Consider the following 17,511-nt stretch of genomic DNA (forward strand, 5'->3'; position numbering starts at 1 on the left):
CACCGCTCTCCTAACTCGCCCCTCACGCTGCCCCGGGCCGCGCTGGGCGGTGGCGGAGCCACCCCGGGAGCTGCGCCCTGCCCCCGGCACTGCAGCGCCGCGGCGCTCGTCCCCGGAGGACTCCGTTTGGGGACGGACCCAGCAAGATGGCGGAGGCGGCAGAGGCGATGGAGACCGAGCCCGCCGAGCCCGCTGCCTTCAAGCGCCCGAGCCGCCCGCTGCCCGCCGCCCCCGGGCCCGGCGACCCGGGGCCCAGCCCGCCCGGAGCCCCCCGCGCCGCCGCCGCGCCGCCTGCGCCGCGCTACGAGGAGCCGCCGTGGGGCAGCCGCCCGCCCGCCGGCTCCGGGTACGGGCTGGAGGTGCTGAAGGGCGGCGTGGTGCTGGGCTCGGTGCGGCTGGAGGACAGCAGCTGGTTCTTGGTGGGGCGCCTGCCCGGCTGCGCCGTGTCCCTGGAGCACCCGTCGGTGTCGCGGCACCACGCCGTGCTGCAGTACCGCGGCGCCGGCTGCTCCCCCGACGACCCCAGCGGCGCCGATGCCGCCGGCTTCTACGTGTACGACCTGGGCAGCACCCACGGCACCTTCCTCAACAAGGCGCGGGTGCCGCCCCGCACCTACTGCCGGGTGCGGGTGGGCCACGGGCTGCGCTTCGGTGGCAGCTCCCGCCTCTTCCTCCTGCAGGTGGGTCCGGAGCGTGTGCGGGGTGGTGAAGGCTGGCCCGGATCAGGCTCAGGAGTTTTCCCGGCTCCGTGGGCTGACCGCCCGAGGTGTGAGGCGGTTTGGAAGCAGCCCATGGCCGCTGTGGTTGATAACTGGGAGAAAGGCTGTAGGTATCTGTTGCCGGCTCTGCAGCGAGGTGTGGGGCTGCGGGTTTCTGCTGATGTGCCGTGAGTGCAAAAGGCATTTCTCTCCAACAGCGTGATGTATTATGAATGACTTTCTGACAGTATGATGCCCCAGTAAATGAAGAACTAATGCTTCTTTGTGAAAAAGGGGAGGGTTTATTAGCAGAGACTTGGACAGCACATCACGTGTTGTACACGCACTTCAGAAGCTGCTCATTCCTCAGGTCCACCCATGTAGTTCTGACACGAATTTTTGCCTTTAGCCTTTCAATTACAGTTATATGTGAGATGGGTCTGACTGCAAGTACACAACAATGCTTATTTTTCCCTGCCCTTCTTTTGAAAATGCCATTTAAACTAATATATTTTGGAATGCAAACCATAACTAATGGTCAAATAATTCCACTTTTTGAAGAGCAGTGTAATGACGTGCCTGTGTTATTATATGTAACCTGCATGTATGCTGGAAATACTTGTTTGGGGTTTTTTAAAAACACTTCTGCTAATTTTCTGGTTTGACTTAGGGACCCAAAGAGGATCAGGAGTCTGAGTCAGAACTAACTGTGACTGAACTGAAGGCACTACGCAAGCAGCAGCAAGCAAAATTAGAAAAGACAATGTTGGGAGAGGACTCTGATGAAGAAGATGAGAAAGAGGAGAGAAATGAAAGGAGTCAGAATAGCGATATGAGCTGCTCGTGGGGCATGGGTAAGTGATGATGTATCAATTGGCTGATATGCATTTGAAGGTCTGTAAGCTTGTTTTTACTGAATATTAGGGTTTATATTCCATCTAGCTGCCAAAAGTCACAAGCCAGTCAAAGTTTTTGAGTACAAATTGATCCTTTTCCTGTTAAAAAGAAGGGTAAGTGACTAACATCTAGTGAGCTTCTTTTAAACAGGAGGAGGTAATTTACCTATACCTTTAAAAGGCCATGAAACTTAGAGCTTAATTAATGCTCTTTGGTTTGCTCCTGTGATGATGTCCACACTTTTGCCCAAGGGGTAGAATTTATCTGGTTGAGATTTCTATGCAGTATAGCTGTCTTTGCATTTAAACAGGAAGTCCATATATTAGAGCTAGATAAATTAATGAGCTTTTTGCAATAAAGTGAGTTGGTTTTTTTGAGTGAAATGTATAAGCTCATAAACCTTTGAAAGTACTGAAATTGACGTTGATCTGCAAAACTGAATCATGTGTTGGAATAACTAATAGGAAAAAAACTATTTTTTTGGATTTGGTACAGTAATAATAAAGTTAAGGGAAGTAATTTTATGATGTAGCTGCTACTTCTTTCAAACTAATGAAAGTTGAAATATGCTGGTGTTCTCTTTCTCATGTTCCACGGGTTTTTTTTTGGACTTTGTATGTCTTCAGGTGAGGATGCTGAGGAGGATGAGGTTGAAGAAAACCCTATTGCTGTCGATTTTCAGGATGTTCAAGATGCCTTTTATATGAAAGACCCTAGGAAGGCCTTGCAGGGCTTTTTTGATAGAGAAGGTAATTATTTTTTTTTATTACATGTGATTTTTTTACTTAGCAAAGTGTTACTTTGTTGTTTATGTTTCAGGGGGATTTAAGGTGTCATGTGGGAGCAAAACTTTCCTGTTACACTGTGGGTAACATTTTTTGTTTCATCAGGTTTTGGTGGGGATTTGTGGTGGTTTATTTTGGGTTATTTTCATTAAAACTTGGCTCACCGTTGTATATTTAAGTCTTAGTAATTCCTAAACTGCAATGAGCAGCTTGTATTCTGGAATATTCTTCGTCTTGTATCCTTTGGAGATGGCTGTAATTGTGTATAACTGTAAAATGGGAAAGTCTAAAAAAGACAAAAGGCAACAATTAAGTAGCCTAAAGTTTCAGTGGCTGCTAGTGAAACATAAAGAATATTCACCTACTTGTTGAAGTGAAAAAGCAACCTTCAAGACAAAGAGTATCTGTGAATTCAGATTGCAAACCGTTGTTGCTTCAGTGTCATTTACTTTAATACATGCAGAGACAAGATTGGTTTTTTCCTTTGAATTACATGTTCCTAAACAGACCACTTAGAGATTTTTTTGGTCTGAAAAAGCCTTGATTTTGAAAAAAAAAATCCCAAATCAGCATAAGTAAATCAAAATAATGGTATGTAACAAGAGCTTGTTATCCCTTTTGTTTAGAAGAACATCCCATAACATTCTTCTCTGCTGTAAAGATTATTCCTGCTTATTTCAATTTTGGTTACTACCTCAATTTTCTTTTCTTCTCTAGGAGAAGAGTTAGAATATGAGTATGATGATCGTGGGCACAACAGCTGGCTATGCAGGATCAAGTATGTACATCTCCATTCCTTTGGTACATGGAAGTTGACTATTTTTGAATTTGCAAACAGAAGCTGAAGGAATTACTTGTGTCACACTTGGCAAGGAAGCCAGCTGAATTTAGACTTAAGCCCTGATACTGAGACAGAAGTTCAAGGATCAGTGCCTAGTTCAGTGTCTGGGCTCCTTTTTTCTTCTGACAGGATTTGGTTTTCCTGGGGGATGAAAATTGAGAAAGCAGGAGTCTAGGTTCTTTCAGCTCCCCTTGTTTTGAGCAGTATTTGAAATAGAAATACAAGAGAAGAAACTAGGAAACAATCTCTTTCAATTCCTAATGAGAAAGATCAGAAAACCTCTGAACTTAATTCTACTGGGTGCCTGATTTCAGTTCCTGTATGGTATAAGACAATTTTTGAGGGCTTCCTGCTAGAGGCCACTAATGTAATTCTTTTGTACGACAGGAGAAGGAGAGGTGGAAATTAAGTCAACAAGTCTCAACATTTTAATAATTGTACTGCTTAAAATTCCTTTGCTTCATCATGGAAACTATTTGTTACTCATGTTGTATAGATACAAGATACCTGTACTTAAAATGATTCAGGGATTGGTCTTTAGGTCAATTCAGGATTTAACCGTTTAACTTCCTATATTTCTAATGGAATAAGTAGAAGAAAAATTATTGTTTAAACCAGTGAAATACAAATTGACTTGCATGATTAGGAAATCATGCTTGTGTTTTGATTCGTTTTGTATGAAATGAAAATTAGAAAAATTTAACACAAAAAAAGATTAAAATGAAATGGCAATGCCATTGTAAAATATATGAGTAGCATCCCTGAAAAGCTCTTTGTATCTGAGCTGTTCTCTGATCCTTCAAACTGAACAGGTTGCCTGTGGATGATGCATCAGGGAAGCAGCTGGTGGCAGAGGTTCTCCATTCAGGAAAAAAGAAGGAAGCAATGATACAATGTGCACTGGAAGCTTGCAGGCTGCTGGATGCTCGAGGAGTACTAAGGCAAGAAGCAGGTGAATAACTGCGATCATTCTAAATGCCCTAAATTAGGGATTTGAGATTGCTACTTTATTGCTGAACGATATGCAAATCATTTTGTTTCTTGCCTTCTCCTGTGCCTTTCTCAGTATCCCGAAAAAGGAAATCAAAGAACTGGGAAGATGAGGATTTTTATGACAGTGATGATGATACCTTCCTCGATCGAACTGGTGCTGTGGAAAAGAAACGGCTGAACAGAATGAAGAAGGCTGGTAAAATAGAAGAAAAACCAGAGACTTATGACTCCCTGGTAAGAACAACTGTTAGGACGTGTCAGGGTTACTCTCTCATGCCTGTTTTATATTATGACTGAGAAGAACTCTTAGTGGATCATGGCAGTAGATGAAGGAAATGCCAGACCAGGATACTTTTAAATTAGTTCCAAATAATTGGAAAATAATCCCAAGTTTTTAAGTCCATAGGACACATCCCAAAGAAGTATCTCATTCTGTTTCAAAGAATAAGAATCCTGGATTGACAAGCATATGACAACAATAAATCCTACAAAGACAGTAGGTTGTGAGGGATAGGAAGGTTGGAGGGTTCAGTGGTGGTATAACACTGCTGCAGAAGAATTGTGCGTACTGTCGTGTTTCAGAAATGGTTTAAATAATTTTCCATGTCAAAAAATGAGTAAGTTGTTTAGGAAGAATCTAGACTTCTAATTTTTTTCAGCTCAGGAAGTCCTGGTCAAAGCTCAGAAGTAGAAAAGTGGAAATAACGTGATAGGATACTTGAGGAACTGTTAAAAATGAGATTTTAACAAGGTAAAGTCTTCTAAGCATGTTGTTCTTTCATAGGTCACAAAGCTAAAAGAAGCAGAAAATGAGCTTTCTGAGATAACAGAGAAGTTGAAGGTTTCAGGGAAAGGTAAGGCATGAAGTTTATTTGATAACAATGTTTTCCATAAAGAATAATACAAAGCCAAAAATTATCTTAGCGATTTCTCTTTTCAAAGGTTTGGTTTGGTTTTTTTTCAGTGTCCACTTTTCACAAAGGGATAGGAAGGTTTGCAGGTCACTGAGTTAGCTTGAGAGAATTCTTACAGTCTTCATCCAATCGTTAATGTACTCTGTTTATAGTCACTTGTTAATGAACGCAGCTTTTTCCAAAGCAAGCAACATCTAAGTTCAAGTAAGGTGGCAAGTGTACAAGCTCCTGGAGTTCTGAAAGGGTAAATATTATTATTGTTTATCTGCCCATATTGCTGAAATCGACCCAATTTGAGGAACACTGTTTTTTCCACTCCCTTAAAAACATTTATAAGGGAAGAGGAAAGAACTGACAGAAAAGGTAATATATTTTATTTCACTTCTCTTGTTATAAATACGCTGTATAATGGAAAGGCGGGAAGCAAGAAATGTGGAGACAAAGCAGTTGACACTTAACCTATACATTCAGTGAACATGCCAGTAGTGCCATTCAGGCTCTAGGATTATGCCTTTGTTTCTAAAGGCAGAGCCTTTCCAGACCAGTGATGGTATCTGTTAGTGAGTTATGTTTAAAAGCAAACAGTACCAATGGCTGTATTTTGCTTTCTGTTACTGATGATGTCTCATGGAGTAAAAGGAAGGTGGGAAGGAGATGTGTTTAGGCTGGCTGTTTACACAAAAACCTTACTAACAGAGTTGGCATTAATAAAGGCTGCACCATTAGTTTGTCAGAAGTTTCTCTCCAAGAAGCCTAGCAGCAGTGTGACAGCTGGGCTGTCTTCTGTGGGTTCCATGGCTGTGTTTCTTCCTAGTTATTCAGCTCCGCACCAAAACTCATTTATATCAACATCTTTGTTGGTAATTGATCATAGCAGATCCCTGTTCAAAAAGCAGTACCATTCCACCAGGCATTCAAACGGATGTTCTGTGTGTTTGAAGGAATTGTTTTCAGCCTTATACTTTTGATAGGTAATTAGCAATTGACCAGCAAAATAAGCTAATGCTTAGATTGTCTGAGAGGTGTAACTCCAAGCTTTCATATCTTCTGATACCTTTGTTTCTACTGATACTGTTTCTCAACAACACTGTTTAATTACATTGTAGTAGAGACTGGGTGAAGGGAGAGTCAGTGCATTTTTTTACACTTCTGCTAACACCATATAATGCTGTGGGCCCCTTCCCTACCAAAACCTGGTCATGCAATCCCAATACACGTGTTTTTGTAAGTTGCAGGTGGTTACACGGCTAGTTTAGAGCCTTGGAAAAAAGTGCAGTCTTGGCACTTACTGAAGCACAGAATCATTCAGTATTGGATGGGAATTCCCTAGAACTAGGCCAGGGTAAGACAGACATAGCAAATATTGCATCATTCAGCTGGTTTGTTCGGGTGTTTTTTAGATCCTTTGGTTTTCTCTTATTTGAATGTTTAGGTTAATCACAGATGTTGAGAAAGCCAGGAGCAGGGTTATTGACCATGGAACATTTGTACCAATGTCATGATCTGTTCAGCAATACTGCTGCATTACATCCAGTTCTGAAACCTCAATGCACTTTTGTTTGCTCTAAGTGATTATTTGGAGCCTAAAGAACAAGAGTGTAGAGACACCAGTGAGTGAATGACAGGCTAAATTGCTACTCCTCTTACCAAGCACTTGGAGAAATTAAGTAGTTGTCTAAAAAAGTCTCAGTAGAAGTTCACAAATTGTTCCCTGGGGTTCTTCAGAACTAATTACTGGTGGACTGAGTTGGTATCACTCATTCACTGATGCTGCTGAATGCAGATCAAATATGTGGAACTCTTCAGTCTCATCTTTGGTTGCCTGTTCAGGAAAAATATCAATAAGTTGATGGTGCAGTAAATAGCCCTGTAGCTTTTTGTCACTGGGATATAAAGTATAATAGACATGATTGATTCACCTCCTAGTAATGTCAGATTTTAATTCAGTAGTGTAGAAAACTGCTGCAACAGATAAGGAATGCTGACTGTAACCCTACAAGCTGAACTGGCTGGTATTAGGCACTGTTGGTGGAATTGAGCAGAGAATCCAATTTGCAAGAAGGGGTGATCCAACTCCCTGAGCATCACACACTGACTGAAGCACTTACACCACTCTGCAGTGCAGCAGTGAGCTCTGGATTTAATTGTGGAGCTTTAATTGTTCTGAAGAATATGACTACTCACTAAACCACATCTTTGTAATTTGATGTTTAAATCAAATTCTCATTCTGCTCAGCTCCTGCCTGCAAGGAGGTTTAGACATTGTTAACAATACATTCTCATTGTTGGTTTTTATCTTGGTTTGTATAAATAGTTGTGATGAAAAGAAAGAGTATTTCCATAAGAATTTCTTTTATGACATGTTTTGTCATCATTTATGTTTGCATGGAGGTGGATGCTACAACTGTTTCTTATCTTTTAAAGCCTATTAATTTTGTGTATCTTTGAATAGGTAGTGTTATGGCTTTCGTGTATTTTCAAATGGTAAACTCTGTTTTGTTTTACATCAGAAATATCCTTTTCAATTGAATCCATATGTAAGCACGAGTCTTATTAGACTATCCTCTGATTATCTAAGTCTTGTAAAACTGCTCAAATATGTACTCTTTAGAATAATTTAGCCTGGTTTATTTTTATGCATTTAAAATTTCAAGTGCTACGTTATTACCTTAAGCTGAACTGAAAATAACTCATTGATCAAATAATTACGCTTGTGCATATATACAAAAACACTTATAAGGCAGAAAATACATATTGGATTTGCCACTTTTCATTGAATATTAAAAGGCAGAAAACTATCTGTCAAAAGACTTGTTAAAATTCTGGCAAGAACATTTTTTCTTTGTTTGCCTCCAGGTTATTTTTGAATACCATATAACAACTTCTGAAATACTGTTCAAGCCACAGAAAGGCATTTTTCTGGATCTTTTTGTTTGGTTATTTTAAATCCAGGTATTAGAAGAGTATTTATTTTTCTTAGTCATTAGAGATTTAGTTTTACCTCCTGAATTTTATTTTAATTAGTCAAGTATGCATAATATTGTTAATATTTTTAAGTTAGGTGGAGTAGAAAGACTGTCATTACTCTTTTTCAAGTTCAAATCAGTTTTCTTGCAGAAAATCTAGTCAAAATAAAGGTACATTCTGTGTGATTGGCCTAATGCATGAAATTTGGTTTGTATGCCCTCTTTCAGGAGTACAAGGCAGCATTGATTGATTTTGAACTTTGCAAATGTTGTGACATAAACATCCCAGGAATGTCAAAATCTGATTCTCTATGCAGTGGTATAGGTTTTTGTGGCTGGGATTAGTTTAGTTTGTGACTACAAAAAAAATCCCTAAGCCATTTTTTTAGGGAGAGCAGATATAGAAGTGAGATGAACAACCAGGAATAGCACTCACAAAGAAACATTCACTTTTAAGACAGGCTTTTTCAGGTGAGTGAATCAAAGTTTACTTTCAGGCTTCTGTTAGGAGAAAGGCTTTCATCTCTCCAGGCCTAACAACCTCCATTATTTCACAATTCACCAGAATCTCACAGAGAGGATAGTTGTTCTTATGTACCTTATTCTCTAAAGGCAGGACATGATGATTACAGTTATCTCCCCGCCATAACATTATATATCTTCCCTTTATCTTGCCCAGTCCAGTCCCATCCAGCAGCTCAAGATTCTTTGGATGAGTTCATGACTGAAATGAAATCAGGATGCACGTTAGACAGCGTGGCACGAAAGAAGCTTCACTTGCGGTCGTTTGAACTGAAGAAAGAGCAGCAAAGACTGAAAGGGTTGATAAAGCTTGTCAAGCCTACAGAACTGCCTGAGCTGAAGCCCCAGTAAGTCTTGGTGAAAACATAAATCACTTTTCCCTTTATTCTTATCCATGGGCAGTTATGCAAGCCCAGTAAATAGACAGCTTTCCAATCACAAAAGCAGGACAGCCTTCCAAACTACCTGGCTCGTCTCTTTAAGGAGCTGCTGTGCCTCTGGGCTACTGCAGCATCTATGGCTGAGGGAAATGCACAGCACTGGAGTGAGACCAGCCTAAGGTGGCAGGATGACAGGGGTAAGGGACTGGAAGCAGACTGTTAGCTTCTTTAATTTTTTTCCCATGTGCATCCAAAAGGATCTGAAGAATTTTACAGATATTATGTACAATGTGAAACCCACTTTAACTCTGTGAAATGTATTTGGAAGTCAAATGCAGTGGCTCTTCAGCTACTGCCTAGCAGCATCACTGCAGTTTGAGAGGGTGTGTGCTGGATTCATTTACTAGTGGCAGCTTTGATTAGAGGTTAATTAACTAATTCATTTAAATAAAGGTTTGGCCTCCAAGTGTGTTTTATGTATATAAATGTGTGAATGTATTATGCAGTTGAATTTAAGGGAGTCTATGTGATACAGAGGGTATTTTCCCTTGTTCATTTATTTTTTGCTTCCTATTATGGCATGTGTCTGAATCCTACAACATATATGTAGGATGGAGGAGTCATCTCTTCCAGCATCCTCCTTGGATGCTGCAAGTGGGAGAGAAATAAAAGGATTTTTATATATCCACTTCTCATAGGCAGACCTTTTTTTTTTTTTCATTTGTTTATATAAGATTTGTTTGATATTTTGTATACTATTTTCCTTTGTATCAATTTTTATTAGGGGTGGGAGTTACAGTCTGAATGCAGAGAACAAGCCTAAAAAGATGAACCTGCCTCTCTTTGGTGCAATGAAAGGGGGGAGCAAATTCAAACTGAAAACTGGAAGCCTAGGGGTAAGTTGAACTTGTAGGTGTTGCAGGTCAGTGTCTGTGTGTGGGACCACCTTCTCCGGCTGTGGGGACTGTAGGTGGTAATTGTGTCTTCTGACATGATGGAAACAGTGTGGAGGGGCAGCCTGTGGCAGTGGAAGCTGCATGGGCAACGAGCGGGGGCTGTTGGATGTCGTTTGCAGTCAGCAGTTGCCATTCCGTGTCCTTGTACAGCCAGTTTCCTGGGGCACAGCTGTGGTCAAAAGGCAGTGGATCAAGAGAGGCAGTCTGGGGACATGAGGCTGAACCAGTGCTCTACCTCAGCAGCCAGTCCTTTTCTTGTTTTTCTGCATCTTCATAGCCAATATCATATCCATGATTGATGCAGTTTCCAGTGTCCCTCTTATGAAAAGACTGCACGCCTTGTTTATGGACTGGACGTGTTTTTTCATCTTCCATCTTTACTAAGAACTTTTCCTTAAACCCTAACTATCTGTCATCCTGAGAGTGTTTCCTTACCAGCTGTCTGACAGTGGTGTGTGTGCTTTCTCCTGTAATGAGTATCTGTGACATCTGCCCCTGTCTTGGCGCTGATGCCCAAGTCTTTGTCTTGCAGAAGTTGCCTGTTAAGCGTCCAGACATCCCTGAAAGTTTGTTAAAAACAAAAGATGATGGACCAGAGGAGGAGGAGGAGGAGGAAGAAGAAGAAGAAATGGAAGAGCACCAAGAAACAGATGCAGTAAACAGCAGAGTGTCAAACCTGGAAATGAAGATGACAATAGAGAAAGAAACAGGGAAAGAAACTCAGGCTGCTAATGGCTCCCCTTGCAATAACAAAAATCCAGAATCCCTTCAGGACGGTAAACAACTGTGTTTCTGATTTTTCCAGTAATGAAGATGAGTCTGTTACTGCTGAACTTTTAAGAGCTATGTGAATCAAATGTTTGAGTCACAGATTCTCTTCTATTTATTTTCCATAGGTTTTTTGCCATGAGTCCAGAGACCATGTGGCAGCAGCTGAGTTTCACATGGTTCTAGGTGAAACTCTGCTTGGCAGTCAGTTTTTCATGCTTTTTGGTGAAATAGAACAAATCTCCTGGATGTAAGGAAGTCATATTTTGATGAAAAGCCCTGTTTCCATTAAATTGATTGTCCGAATGAAAACAACTGCAATGTTTTGTTGGCAGTAAAAGTGACATAGTAAGAAAACAAATGTCTGTGCAAAACTTCAGATCCATTTGTAAGGAGGAAAAACAATTTCAAAAGTGGTAATAGAAAGGTACCTTTGAGGTATCTCCAATCTCTCCTTTTCTGTATCGGCCTGATTCATTTGAAAACTCAGTAATGATGTTTCTCAGTGAACAGTATGCTTGATAACAGAAAGCTAGTTCTAGGTTTTTGGCTTAATGCTGGACATGTTGCTGCAGAAAAGTGTTTTAATAAAAATAAACATAGTTTTCTTTATTGTATTGCAGTGGACTTGGTGGATGAAATAATTTTGAAGATTTTTGAGAGACGAGTTCTTCCTGAGACAAATGTAGCAAAGAGTTTTGTGCTTGGTCTCAGGGATGCACTCTGCTCATCAGAGTTACTGCAGTGCCACTAAGATCTTCCTTTCCTGTGTTACAGGGGTTGATTTTCTGCCTGAGCCAAAGGTACTGAGGAATGAATCTCAGATGGGACCCTCACAAGAGAAATCCCAAGGTGAACAGTACAATACAGACTACTTTGTAATAGCATGTGGGTTTAGAAACTGACTAAAGGACTTACTGTCTTATGTGGGTCAAAGGAAACTGAGCCTAATCTAGAGCCTAAAGAATCTAGAATTGAAATGAAAGGTTGTATTTTGCTTGGGAAGTGGTAAGGGTGTGGTAAAGACTGGACACTTCCACTATGTTACAGCTGTCCTTGGTTCTCATAGTCATTAACTGTTTAGAGTTTTTTTGTTCCAAAAAATCAGCATGAGAAGAATAATTAATTTAGGAGACTATGATTATGCTTTTTCCTCTATTATTCTTTTGCACTAGCTCTTAACACTACAGAAGGACAAAACTGTCTTTTATAAAGTGACAAATTATATATAACATTAGGTATAATATGCTGATGACCTAGATGATGCCTCTGCATGTATGCACAAAAAATCAGATCTAGAAAATAAAGAATATTGTGTGTACATGGCGGAGATTTTTATGACCTTTCTAATTTTTTTGTAACTCAGACTCCTTAGAATCTGTCCTTATCATCTTACCCACAAAGAGCCATCAGAGTATCAGTATTTCAAATACTAAGTGGCAGGAAACCAAGGAATTCTTTTCACCCATCAACTCTAAAGTTTGGTGTTTTGTTTGTTTTTTTTAAAAAGCAAATTGGTCCTGCACATTTCCTGCTCCTTTCTTTATATCAATCACTGCAGTGTTTACAGGTAGTGAATTTTAGAAAATAAACATCTGCCATTAACTAAAGTTAATGTTACAGCATCACTAATAGAGGATCTTAGTAAACTACATTCAGTTACATGACTAACAGTGTATTTAATGTAAGTTAAATCTAGGAAGAACAATAAGATGTTCAGCAGTATTATTCTCAAGTAATTGTGGTGCAGTGAGGTATCTTGGATTTCCTTATGGATGTATTAATTTTTATGTGAACTTCCTATAAGTTTGTATCGTAGAATTGGTCATTTGTGCTGTGTCATAAAACAATTCTGCTTTCTTTCCAGCATCCAAGGTAGTAAATAAGGAACCTGAAGAGACATCTGAGAAAGTTAAGAAAAGCAGTAGCTCAAGCAAGGTCAGTTATAACACCATGACTCCTGCAGCTTAAGAGGAAGTCATTTCTAGGCTCTTTTTTAGTGAAATAATAACAAGTTGATGGAGTCTAACTTGGTGATAGCAGTGCTTCTCTGCTGAATAATACCCAAATATGGAACTAGACACTGCCATTGAACACAGATTTTGGGGTCTCTGATGAAAAGGTAAAACACAGCATTTCAGGCATGCTAGAGGCTCTCTGTTCAATCACTAACATTTTTTTTTTGCACCTTTTCACTTGGCAGTTACTGATTGCTGTTTCTCCCATATCACAAGTGTTGTAGAACATAGGTGCTCTCCAGGCTTTGGAATGTCAATGCAGAGCTTTCCTTAGAGAGTAGCCTGGGAAATACATATTGGCTGACCCAGAACATGCTGTACTAAAGCTGCAGTTAGTCTGTGTCAAACCTCATCCTTCTCTGTAAGATGTGAAAGAGATGAGTTTGAAAGATTAATGTCTTTTGCAACCAAGTTATTACTAAATTTGAGCAGCTGTACCAGATAATGTTTCTCCTGCGATAAGATTTGTATTAAAATGTAAATTATGTGAGCTTTGCACATTTTGGGACTCGGTCAATTGTTGCCTTCCTGAAGCTGGAAAGGATCCTCTCTGACAGCCTAATGATTATTGTGAGACTCCTCCCTTCAGAGGGCATCCCACCCTTCTGCTGACTTGGTGTCTGTACGTGGTGGACAATGAGTTCTGACCACTGGGACAGTTTCTTTGTGGGAACCATCTAATTTTAGCCCTGCAGCACTTACTGAACCTCAGGTCCCTGCATCCTGTCTGTGCTCACTGCTACTTTGTTAGTCCTGGCCGAGGACCCAGGGATTGGGTAGGCACAGTCCTCAGAACTGTCTTTTGTTGCTGGCCTCGCTAAAGATGCTGAAGAAATGGAGAGTTTATTTATACTGGCGAAGCCCAAGTTTTACCACTTTTATGAATATGGGCAGACAAGACAGTTTTTCATGCTGAGGCAGTCAAGTCAGCACCTCTCATCAACAGAGAGTTTTCTCTAACACTGAGCATTCTCCAAATGCCAGATGGCTTAGGTGTATTCTTTCTCCCATCACAAATCACTTTTTCCACATGCTGTCTCTGCATTTGGGCTCAGATCTTGCATGGAAAGTATCAATCAGAAGTCAGTTGGTATTTTGGGGGTTTTTTTGGTAATATTTCAATAACTTTGAATCATGTAAAACTGGTAAAACAATTTTCAAGTGATTTTTCACAAGCCGGATTTAAAAGTTGTACAACTCTGCAGTCTAATGTTTTGGAAAACATTAGTCTTCTAAAAAAGCTGCTTTAGATGTTATTTTGGGGAAGGAAAGTTATTGAGAGAATGAAAATTTGTTTCAACTCATAACTTAAGACTGTGATGATGCTACAGAGTAATGCAAATCAGTTCTAAGTAATTTGGCATTATTTTGACCTCTTTAGTCTTGCACTCTACAGTTATATGATTTTTTTTACCTGCCGTTGTTGAAAACAGAAGTTGTTGAGAAAATGATGCTGATGTGGCAAAAACTAAAAATCTAGGGACAAAAAGATACTGCTGTGTCAACAACTGCATTGCAAGTGACCGGTTCTGGTTTGCTTTAACATTTCAAGTTGCCAGTGAGACCTGAAAACAATGTGTGTTCTTTTCTTTTTGAAAACGGAGTTACCCTTATATAAGACCTGAACTTTTATAAGCTCCAGTTTGAAAATCACCTTAAACCCAAAGTTTTCAGTGGTTCTGTGCATTGAAATCAGTAAAGCATCTATTGAATATCCTACTCTAAAGCTGTTCCCTGCATGAACACATCCTATGTCAAATGACATCACCAAACATTAGGATTAAACTGTCCAGAAGTGGACAGGTTCTGTTTTGAGGGGGAAATTGGACTGGATGACCTCCAGAGGTCCCCTCTAGACAGCATTTTTATTAGTCTGTGACTCTAATGGAAATGAACTGGATCTATTTGAGGGTTTGATTTTTCTTCTCTATTACTGTTTTCATCCCTGACTCTTGTGGAAGTAACCCTCACCTCTGATTATTTGTCTCTGAAATAGTGAGGGATTTAGTGGTTGTGACACACTAGTGGAGGGGTACAGCACCTTAAAAAATATTTGCTCTCTTTGCAGGTCCAACAATCTTTTTTTTCCTCACAGTACCCAGATGATGACCCAGACTACTGCATATGGATTCCTCCTGCAGGTACCAACCATTTCTTTACTGGTTTTAGTCTCATAACTCAGGAATCTTCCTAATAAGTCATCAGGATGTCCTTCTAGGTCCTTGAGAAAATGAGACTATATCTGTAGTAGCTTCAGGGCAATGGAGAGAGACACCTGAAGTTTGTTCTTCAGTTTTGTAACACCTGAGAGAGCTAACTGCATTCACACATGGTGTTATGATAACCTAGTTGAAAGACTAGCTCAAACCTTCCCTAGGGATAAATGCTCCAGCAATGTTAGAATTCTCACTTTTCACAGAAGTCCGTGAAATCCAGAAATGCTTCTTTGCAGTTTTTTTTTTTCAAAAATCATTGGAACACAAACACTGGGTCAGCTGCTTCAGAGAACAGTATTGATAATGCTTCGGTGAAGGCACTGAATAATTGATGCACTCATCCAACATGTGTTAAACTTGAATAATTTTTTATCTTTAGTTCCAGGGTGTTTTTAGCTAGGTGAAGTTATTTTTAAACAGGGTAATGTATGTTCAGTTCCTCTAAAATAGAAAACTCATTTTCGTGCATTGAGGTTTTCAGAGTAAGTTCAAAGCTTGGCCTTCACTTGACAGATTTATTACTATAATTTTTGTAAGGCTGTTGTAAGGTTATAGAAACAAGAATAAATTTTACTGAAGAAAATCTGTAATCTGGTGAATCATCCTTCAAGGAAAAGATTGCACATCTCTGACATACGAATCCACAGGAGCAGAATCCTGGATTCAATAACTCCAAAGTCTAATCTGGGATAATTAAGCAAGCTGTGTCCATAAGAGGGAGCTCTGTTTTTTGGCTCTGCCTGACAATAAATAGTCAAACCTTCCTTCTAAGCTGGCATTATGAGGACTCCAGAAAAAAAAAAGAAAAAAAAAACCAAACAAAACAGCCACACAAACAGGAATACCTCATGTAATCTTAACACTGTTAGTAAAATTGAAATGAATTCTAAGTGTAAATCAAAAGACACATTGCAATATGCAGTCTGACTTTTTATCCTCTTTGCTTGTATGGCTGGTGCTACCTAGATACTCTTTCATACAGGGATACACATTTCTCTTAGGTGAGGGATAAAAGGAATAATGCAACTCTTCCTCTTTGTCCATTAGGTCAAAGTGGTGATGGCAAGACTCATCTCAATGAAAAATACGGCTACTAAGCTTCCAGTGCCCCAGAGTTCATCTGAGGCTTGAAGGACTGCTCTGTTTTGGACTCTTTCACTACACATTAAGTGACAGATAAGAGACTTGGATTTTCAGATGCTGTTTAAATTCAAGGGCAAAAGCAGCTGCTCTGGCTCTCCCTGCGTATCCTCTGTTTGTCTTCCAGATACTTTTTTAAAGTAAAAGCCCACACATTCTTCTGCTGCTTCTTTCACTTTTAGCCTTGTTTGTAAGTTTGTTTTTGTTTGTTTTTTTTTTTTAATTTGGCTTGAAACTGTAAGCTCAATTTCCTTTTGTAAATAAAAGTAGACAAAAATATTAAAGGAATACACCTCTGTATGCTTACAGGCTTGATAAAATGTATTCATATTGGGTTTATGCAATTAAAGTAAGAAACACTACTGTTTTTTTCTGAGGCTGCTGTTTAAAAATGCCATCATCGTAAACACAACCTAAAACTTGAGGGCTCTTTTTTTTTTTTCCTTTTTTATGGAAAAAAGAATAACTTACATTTTGAAAAGAAAATTGTTTTCATTTCTCCCTCGTGCAGTTGTTGGAGTACCTGGTAGGGAGTGGACAGGAAATAGTGAGTGTTGTAAAGGTCCAGAAATGCCAAAGAACTTAAGAGGCTGACACTGCTTGGCACAGGGGGTAACAGAAGAAACAAATGGAAGGATATCCTAGAAAAGCCTATAGTGGAGCCTGTTCTTCTCGTGTCACAACATGAGCAAAGTGCAGTCTTAATGCAGTTCAAGGCATGCCTGGTAAATAGTCTTTGTCTGGAGAAATCCCCTGGGTGACTCAGGATTGTCCCAGAGCCTGTGCTGTGGTAAAGGCAAGGTGGTGCTGGAAGTGTGAGGGTTTAAATAGCTGTAGGCACAACCATACAGGGGTGAAGAAAGCTGTAGAAATGACAGTCTTGCAAATCAGGGACACAGACACTTTCACCAGGCCGTGGCTGCCTTCTCATGGACAAATCACAGGAGGGCACCGCAGAAGCTGGGGTGAAGGGATAACCATACAACTCCTTACTTAACTTGTAGCTCAAGCTACAGAACAGCATCTTTCTGCCTGTAATCTTCAGCATATGTAGCAGGGTTTGTCTGCATCTGCACACCAGGCTGGGCAGCCCAAAGCTTCCTGCTTCTGGCAGAGGCATATCTTTATGTAATCCAAGGAAGGGCTGTTGCCTCTCTATTCAACATGCCAGACCTCATAGGTTTCACAGCTGTAGCCCTTCCCCAGAGTGTTTTTCAGTTCCAGGGTGTACCAGGCAACTGCAAGGGAGTTCTATTCATCAGCAGCAGGCCTGGCAGGTTTCAGACAGGGAAAATAATCATTTGCCATTTATGCTCATGAAAAGCACTAGGGCAAAGTGCCCATGTAAGTACACATTTGTTGTTACCATCCTGAAGTAGGTGATCAGTGTGTCTTTTCATCAGGGGCTGCTTTGTAG

The 17,511-nt window shown here is 40.2% G+C and overlaps 1 protein-coding gene across 2 annotated transcripts; it reads left to right on the top strand.

The window, feature by feature from the left end:
* Positions 1-9: 9 nt before the first annotated feature.
* Positions 10-16,957, top strand: LOC119699280 (solute carrier family 4 member 1 adaptor protein). Of its 2 annotated transcripts, none has more exons than XM_038132549.1 (14): positions 10-680; positions 1,369-1,552; positions 2,222-2,344; positions 3,098-3,158; positions 4,034-4,173; positions 4,288-4,448; positions 4,999-5,068; positions 8,774-8,963; positions 9,781-9,892; positions 10,485-10,728; positions 11,498-11,572; positions 12,588-12,658; positions 14,834-14,879; positions 16,002-16,957. In XM_038132549.1, exons 1-14 carry the CDS (start codon positions 147-149, stop codon positions 16,049-16,051), a joined length of 2,061 nt encoding a protein of 686 aa, XP_037988477.1. In that variant the 5' UTR covers positions 10-146; the 3' UTR covers positions 16,052-16,957. The 2 variants fall into 2 exon arrangements, with proteins under 2 accessions (XP_037988477.1, XP_037988475.1); XM_038132547.1 differs by having other exon boundaries at positions 14,807-14,879; positions 16,002-16,456.
* Positions 16,958-17,511: the final 554 nt, after the last annotated feature.

The sequence above is a fragment of the Motacilla alba genome, chromosome 3 (genome assembly GCF_015832195.1).
Source record: "Motacilla alba alba isolate MOTALB_02 chromosome 3, Motacilla_alba_V1.0_pri, whole genome shotgun sequence".
In the NCBI taxonomy this organism is placed as follows: domain Eukaryota; kingdom Metazoa; phylum Chordata; class Aves; order Passeriformes; family Motacillidae; genus Motacilla; species Motacilla alba.